The sequence below is a fragment of the Oreochromis aureus genome, linkage group 16 (genome assembly GCF_013358895.1).
Source record: "Oreochromis aureus strain Israel breed Guangdong linkage group 16, ZZ_aureus, whole genome shotgun sequence".
Lineage (NCBI taxonomy): Eukaryota > Metazoa > Chordata > Actinopteri > Cichliformes > Cichlidae > Oreochromis > Oreochromis aureus.
Window position 1 is genome coordinate 20,959,715 of NC_052957.1, and position 8,456 is coordinate 20,968,170.

General features: G+C 42.6%; 1 protein-coding gene across 2 annotated transcripts; it reads left to right on the plus strand.

The window, feature by feature from the left end:
- The first annotated feature begins 1,105 nt into the window (after nt 1–1,105).
- On the plus strand, nt 1,106–8,411 carry nxpe3 (neurexophilin and PC-esterase domain family, member 3). Of its 2 annotated transcripts, none has more exons than XM_031734448.2 (6): nt 1,106–1,344; nt 2,063–2,225; nt 3,463–4,235; nt 4,665–4,732; nt 4,820–5,041; nt 5,124–8,411. In XM_031734448.2, exons 2-6 carry the CDS (start codon nt 2,133–2,135, stop codon nt 5,684–5,686), a joined length of 1,719 nt encoding a protein of 572 aa, XP_031590308.2. In that variant the 5' UTR covers nt 1,106–1,344; nt 2,063–2,132; the 3' UTR covers nt 5,687–8,411. The 2 variants fall into 2 exon arrangements, with proteins under 2 accessions (XP_031590308.2, XP_039455512.1); XM_039599578.1 differs by having other exon boundaries at nt 2,066–2,225.
- The last annotated feature ends 45 nt before the right edge of the window (nt 8,412–8,456 follow it).

Here is an 8,456-nt window from a genome sequence, read left to right on the forward strand (position 1 = left end):
GAACATTCTCTGTGATCCTTGTCTTCTCTTCCTCCCTGGCAGCTCTGCATTCAGCATCCTTTGTCCAAATATTTCCACTCTCTCCTCTGCACGTCCAAATGCTCTCTTCCTTGCCTCTGCAATTTAACTTCTAGTTTTGTACACTGATCAAACATAATATTACGACCACCTGCCTAATATTGTGTTGGTCCCCCTTTTGTTGCCAAAATAGCCCTGACTCACTGAAGCATTGACTCCACCAGCCCCTGGCCGGTATGCTCGAGTATCCGGCACTGAAATGTTAGCAACAGATCCTTTAAGTCTTGTAAGATGCAAGGTTGAGTACCCTGATGAAAGAGGCCACAGCAAACAAGGTATATAGTTTCCATAAAAGGATGTGCATTGTCTGTTACCACACTTAGGTAGGTGATGTCAAAGTAACATGCACATGGATGTCAGGACCCAAGGTTTCCCAGCAGGACACGGCCCAAAACATCACACTGCCTCTGCAAGCTTGACGTGTTCCGAGGTAAGTGACACGCAGCCATCCACGATTCATCAGACCAGGCCGCCTTCTTCTATCACTCTGTGGTCCAGTTTTCACACTCACATCGTTTGAAATCCGTGGACTGACTGCTAATTACTTTGAAAGCTGGGTCACTGGGCAGGATGTCAGGACACATTGTGTGTAGCACAGTGAGAGAGTGAATGAAAATAAACAAAACATGAAACACAGAGACAACATCGAGGGAACATGAAGTAAATAACCCCAAGGAGGGCTGAACTGGAGGCTTCAAATGATATAACAGGGACAATGAAACATAATAAACAGAATCTAGAAACCAAGCCCACTTCTCAAAATCAAAACAACAATGATTTATGATTCAAAAGTCCAAAAAACACAAAACAGTGAGTCAAAGAATCAGAACCATGACACACAGGAAGTGCTGATTTTTTTTTCAGCGTCACAAAAACTACTTTTCTTTCTTCTCTTTTTATCACTGTTATTGTTGCTGTTACAAAGGAACAGCTGAAGTATACCGAGTGGCCACCTGGGGACGCAGTAGCACCCACTCGGTCACCCAATCCGCTGCACTTTTTTCCCACCCTCATCATGATGGTGTGCTGGTTTTTTGGGGGGCCAATCGTAAGGTGACCTGTTCGATTCCAGCCTGGTTCTCTGTGGGGTTACGCCAGAAAGCGCATCCGCTGTAACAGCTCAACCCACCGTGGACATACTATCCTCCTCCCCAATCGTGAGCGATGAGGAGTGGAAATCGCCTGATCTTAAAGCCCACATTGCTCTTCTGTTACCATCCTCTTCATCCTGCTTCAGGGATCGGACATGATGTTGCTCTGTAACGTGTAAGTACGGCGCGCACAAATGAGCAAACAAAAGATGATGTTCTGAATGTGCGGAAATCTGCGGCGTCTTTGTTGGCGTCGTCGCAGCGGTTCGTGTGACAAAAGCTGCTGAATAATAGGAATAATAAATCTGATAAACAGAAATTTCCATCTCTCACAAGATGGAGATGAGCTTCATCCTAACCCAAAATAAGAGCCGCTAATCATTACCGCAGACTGTTAACGCAGAGAGACAGGACGCCTTATCTGCTAGAAGTGCTCATGTCAGCGCAGAAATGTGGGTTGTGTATTTTTTTTTAAGGTTAAGCAATAACCTTGATGTGGACTAATTTACAGCTATTTATTGTTCTGTGAACAGATTAGCATCCATTTTTTAAAAATCTATGTTTATGTTAAAGAATAACAAAAGCAGTCCATGTTGGAAAAAGCTCTACTTTAGCCACAGTTTTAGAAATAGCGTTACATATATTAGGGTTTAAGATGACAAGAAATGCCTTGGCAGTGTAGGAAAACTGCATGTAACATGCCGTACGGCATGTGATGTGCAAACAGCTGTTCTACTGGATTGCATTAGCAATCATTACATTACAGATGTAATGCTTAAAAAAAAGTATGGATTTTCCAAAGTAATTTTATTCAGCCAACATTGCCTATATCTATATCTATATATATATATATATACACACACACACACATAAAATGTCCTTCTCGTTGACAGCAGGTTGGAATGACATTATGTCGTCCTGGTGACAGCAGAGTGTGATCATGGGATTTAGAAGAGGGTCACCATGTGCCATAATCTGTCCAAATATACCCCAATTTTCCTCTTCCTCACACTGTCTGGCATCATCTTCCTGCTGCGGAACATCCACACAGTAGAGGTGAGGAGAGAGCTTTAACTGATGCTTTTTCGTTTCATTTCTGACAGTTATGAAGAGTCTCAAAAGATTTTTGAGTTATTCACAGTGCAGGCAAATTTTTCATTGTTTTTATATTATTGCAGAAATCAGTTGAGAACTCCTAAAACGGAGTATATGGATAAAAATAGTGGACCGGGTATGTATTAAGGAGCTGCTAAGACATACCATAATGGTTGTGGGGCACAATTTTTGTGCTTGAGTCTGCAGAGTTCTGGTGACTTTTATGCGGGTCAGCACCCTTTGACCCTGCTTTGCAACTCTTTGGCCTGTCACTTTTTGTTTCTGTGATCTTTTTTGAAGCACAAGGGACCTCCCTGAGTTACTGAAGCAAACAGAGCTGCACTCTTAAAAGTTTGCATATGACCCCTTATAAGAAGCATTCAGGTCACCCTGAATGGGACTCCCACCCCAGGGTCGGATGATCTGTCACCAGCTAATTCTAGCAAGCTGTATACATAAACCACAGCTGGATTGCACAGACACACATTCCTGCTTATTAGTACCAAGAGTAATAAAATACCGGAATTTCAAACACTTCTCATTGGAATTCGTGGACAAGTTGCAACATGCAGTAGGCCTTGTGTTTTTGCCAGAAGGCAGAACCAGTAGTACAAACTCAGCTGAGCAGTCAAATTTGTGGACTGTAACTAGTAGGGGTCAAATCTTTAACTTTAACAAAATCCATATGTGTGAACATTAAAAAAAAACCCCAAAGCAAAACACATGAATGCAATTGGTTTCTTTGCTGATGTTGGTCATTTTGCTCTGGGAGTCTGTGGGGATGGAGAAACTTAGGATTTTGGCACTAATGGCTTAATTTTTCATCTTGCTGCTTGGTTCATAGATTAAGAGGATTGAAGCATGGTTATTAGAAGGTGGCAAGTCAATTTAATGGCAGCAGAAGTTAAGATATTTTGTACTTTAGTCCTTTGTAAGGTGCTCCAATCATACCCGATCTTACCTTTCCCAAAATGTAATATTGAGTATGTGGAAACTATTTCCCTATGAGCAACCTTCAGCTCTGTTATTCTCAGTCCTGTCCGCATCAAACTGTTTTCACAGGCTGAGTAGGACTTCTTGTAACCAGTGATCTTTAATCTTGCATCTGTGCAGTTCCTCTTGAATTATTGCTGCAATATTCTACAACCCATAGTGTGATATCCTCTAAAATTCATTCAGTTACCCTTCTTCTTTTTAGAATTGGAACTGCCAAGCGATTTCATCCTTCTACCAGCTGCAGAGCAGGATCCATTCATCCCTCAGTGTGTCTGCTTTCTATCACAACCATACCTACTGTACCCATGTGGGCCAGAAACCCTCTCCCGAGGATGAACTTGAGGAACGGTACCTGTTGGAACTCATCAGCTGGCCCAGCCCTCCGCCTCACTCTGGACCAACCACCCTGAAGCAGACGAGTGACCCTGTCCACAGCCTGTTCACAATACTTCCCGCTAAAGAAGGAAGGGAGTGGCATGTGGGCGATCAGCTAGAGGTCCTCGTCCAGATGCACGACTTCCAGGGTCGTCCTAAACGCTACGGCGGGGATTTCCTTCTGGCCAGGCTGCACTCTCCGGAGCTCGGAGCGGCCGTGGTTGGGCAGGTGGTTGACCACAAGAATGGATTTTATTCTGCTCTGTTCCCACTCCTCTGGGTGGGCTCTGCACAGGCTGAAGTCATGTTGGTGCACTCCAGCGAGGCCGTCGCTGTGCTGCGACGACTCAGGGAGGAACGGGCCGATCGGGTCTTTTTTAAGAGCATGTTCCGTTTAGGCCTTTTATCAGAAACTACTGTGTGCAACCTGTGCTTGCCTCCCGACCATCAGCCTCTTTGCAACTACACAGACCTTCACACAGGCGAGCCCTGGTACTGCTACAAGCCCAAGGTGCTCAGCTGTGACACCAGAATCAACCATGCCAAGGGAGGCTACTTGAAAAACCTCATCACCAACAAGGAAGCACTGCTATTCAAAAGGTTTGTATGCTTTGTAGGATTTGGATGCTTATTTACTGTATCTACTGTTAAAGGATGAGTGTGGTGAGATTTTCTATTTGTCTTAATTCATAAAAAACCCACAAACATTGAGTGTCTGCAGTCAGAAACCAGTAGTATAGATTATTTTCTTCCCATCCTGCACACATTGTGTGTAAAGATGGGCAACACATTAGTGCTAGCTTTTTAAAAATAAGGCCTTAATATTGTGGAAATGCGCCCCCCCCCCCCGGTGACATCATTAGCAGCTAAAATCTTGCAGCAGATAGTTCTCTGGTATATCTCAGATAATGCGAAATACATGCAAATATGGCTAAAACAGCACTCAGTTGTTGTGACTAGACCAAGATATTAGTAGGAAATGTAACATTATTATGTAACATTCATTTTTTCCATCTTTTTCTGTCCTAGTGGTGTAAATCTCAAAGTTTACATACATGCTTCAGGACCTGATAAAATCAGCGTGCTGCCACAGAAAGGTACGGTACGCTGGGAGAGGAACATTTGTAGCTCCTGCTGTGATCTAAAAATGAATTTTGTCTTCAGCATTCTTTACTTTCTCTCAGATAAAGTGGAGGAAGAAAACAGCACAACTAAACCAGAACATATTCAGCTAGAAACATCTGGATATTACTACATGGACTCCTGGAGGCCATTAGATGGATTTACAATGCGTCAGTTCAACGAATCATCAGCAGTTGTACAGTGTTTGAAGAACAAGGTGATCAACATGTATGGAGACTCTACTGTGAGACAGTGGTTCGAGTATCTCATTGGTTTTGTACCAGGTGAGTGGTTTTGTCCTTTTATTTCATTGTTATAGACACTTACACTACCCACTGTAACTTTCATTTATTCCATCTCATCCAGAATTAAAGGAGTTCAACCTATACAATCCTAAAAAGGTTGGGCCGCTCATGGCGGTGGACAGCACACATAATATTCTCTTGAAGTACCGCTGCCACGGCCCTCCAATCCGCTTCACTACTGTGATGTCCAGCGAGTTGCGGTACATTTCGAATGAGCTTGACGGCCTCTCTGGGGGCCCCAACGTGGTTGTGGTCCTCAGCATCTGGTCCCACTTCAGCACCTTTCCTGTGGACATATACATACGGCGTCTTCGGCACATTCGACAGGCGCTGGTCAGACTTATAGACCGAGCGCCAGGGACGCTCATAGTGATCCGCTCAGCCAATCTTCAAGCCCTGGATCAAGAGGTGAGCCTTTACAACAGCGACTGGTACTCCCAGCAGCTCGATCAGGTGCTCAGGACCATGTTCAAGGGGCTGAACGTTCTGGTGGTGGATGCCTGGCAAATGACTTTAGCTCACCATTTACCTCATGCCCTCCATCCTCCTCCACCTATCGTCAAGCAAATGATAGACATGCTTTTATCTTATGTTTGCCCCGAGAGGAAAAAAAGCCAGAAATAGAAGTACAGTGATGATAGCAGATATATTGTCAAATGTGATGTGTGAATCCATCCGTCAGTTTCAAACACATTTTGGTTTGGCTTCTTAAGAACTCATATATTTTTCTAAAACTGCAAACTCTTCAAATACTGAAGATTTACTTTCCTGCTATTTTTTTTTTTATTCCTACAAAACATTTTTTACTCTGATTTCCAAAGACTTTGGCACAATGATTGTTACTTCTCATCTTTTGGTATTACCAAAGTTTTATTCATGTGCATTATTTTAATGTATAGAGCGGTTCAAAGAATTATTGAACACATCATCAATTTTCTAAGTAAATGTGTTTCTAAAGGTGCTCACCAGATGTTGGTCAACAACCAATCCAGTCCGCACATGCAAAGAAATCAAACCGTAGATTTAGATTTGAAATTAAGTTATGTGCAAAAATCAGAAATGATAACTGGGGTCATTGGCTTGCTGAAACGTGCACCCTCGTTTCATCTTCATCATCCTGGTAGGTGGCAGCAGTGTTTTATTAGGAGTTCCTCGCCACATGTTCGCATTCATCCTTCCTTCGGTTATATGAAGCGTGCCAGTGCCGTATGCTGAAATAAACCCCCACACCATTATGTTCCCACCTCCGAACTCACTGTTGGAATGGTGTTTTAGGGGTGATATGCAGCGCCATTTGACCTCCAAACATGGTGTGTGTATTCTGGCATCCAAAGAGTTCAATTTTGGTCTCACCTGACCAGAGACTATATTCTCATTATTACACATAACTATTAATGGACATCTGTTGAGAATTTCAAATAGGATCTTTGGAAATATATTTACTTAGGAAACATTAAACACACATATACACATAACATGAACGTCTGCCTAATATTGTGTTTGCTTTTGCTACTACAGCCCTCAGCCTTTAAGATATGTATTCAGTTAGACACCAGTGGAAGGTTTGCTGTGGCATCTTGCACCAGGAAGTTAGCAGCAGATCCTTTAAGTTTTCTAAGTTTTGACGTGGGGCTTCCACGAATCAGACGTGTTTGTACAGCACATTTCCATCCCACAGATGTTTGATTGGGTTGAGATCTGGCAAACTTTGAATGTCAAGTCAACACCTCAAACCATTCCTGAACAGTATTTGCTCTCTGGCAGGGTACATTATCCTACTGAAAGAGGCCACAGCCATCAGGGAATACAGTTTCCATGAAAGGGTATACTTGTTCTGCAACAATACTTAGGTAGGTGGTATTTGTCAAAGTAACATCCAACATGGATGACAGGATCCTTGGTTTCCAAGAAGGACATTGCCCAAAGCATCACACTGCCTCCACCAGCTTGCCTTCTTCCCATAATGCATCTTGGTGCCAGGTGTTCCCCAGGTAAGCGACGCACATAAAGAAAACCTGCTCACTGGTGTTGCTTTTAGTGGTGATCAGGGGTCAGCATGGACCGCCTGGCTGTTCTGTGGCTGTGCAGCCTCATACGCAACAAACTGTGATGCATTGTGCATTCTGACTTTTTAGTCAGAAGCACTATTAACATTTTCAGTAACCTGAGCTACAGCAGCTTGTCTATTGGATCAGACCAAACAGGCCAGTCTTCACTCCCCACATCCATCGGTGGGCCTTTGCAGCCCATGACCCTGTCGCTGGTTCACCACCTCCTTCTGTGGATCACTTTTAAGAGATACTGGCAACTGCCGACCATGAACATCCCACAAGAGCTGCAGTTTCGGAGATGCTCTGACCAGTCAGCTAGCCATCACAATTTGGCGCTCATCAAACTGATCAGTCCTTAAAATTGGCCCTTTTTCCTCCTTCTAACACGTCAACTTTGAGGACAAAATGTTCACCTGCTTCCTAACATATATTCCACCCACTAACAGACGATGATGAGATAATTAGGGCTGTTTACTTCACCTGTCATCGGTCATAATCTTATGCCGGATCTTATGTGTGCATGTATAAGATCATGTATGCTCATCATGTGTATTTGTCAAAATCTAGGGACCTAGAAGGGGAACCGTTTATTAGGCTCATATTTAAAATCCAAAACACAGTGCAGTAACTTAATGGCTCCAAAACAAGAAAACAGAAAACCATATTCAGGTGTCTGAATATAAAGAAACTGATTAGCCCTCTATGTGTCTGTGTGTCTACATATGCAAACTCCGGTTTCCTTTTCTTCCTTGTCTGGGTGTCGCTACGCTCCTGCTTTCCTGCCACTGTGTTGTGCTTCTGTTTTGGATTTTGCCATTTCACCGAATACCAAACTGGTTTTTAGTTTATTCTTGTATCTGTGAGTCCTGCATTTGGGTCTTCTTTCTGCTACCAGCAACAGTACAGGTACAAAAACAATTCAATAAGCTCTAAAGGCCTTGACACATACATGGATACTTTATTAAAATAAATAACACAAAACAGGAAGCAGGAAGGTGTAATACTGAATATGTTTGAGATGTTATGCCTGACAGGTTTGTTCACCTATCACATGGATATGATAATTCTGGGCTTTTAATGATTTGTTTCACAAGTTTAATTTCAATTTCTTTATTCCACACAGGCTCAAAACCCTTAGCAGGGGTGGAGGTTGTAGCTTGGGAAGGCCGAGTTTATTGTTAGCCTGCTTTTATCCTTTCTAAAGCTGGTTGTAATGTGTCTTTTGGGATCATCAAATTTTAAGTCTATATATATATATATATATATATATATATATATATTTTTTTTTTTTTTTTTTTTTTTTTGTGTGTTTTACAAACCAAGTGAGCACAATTTTTTATCAG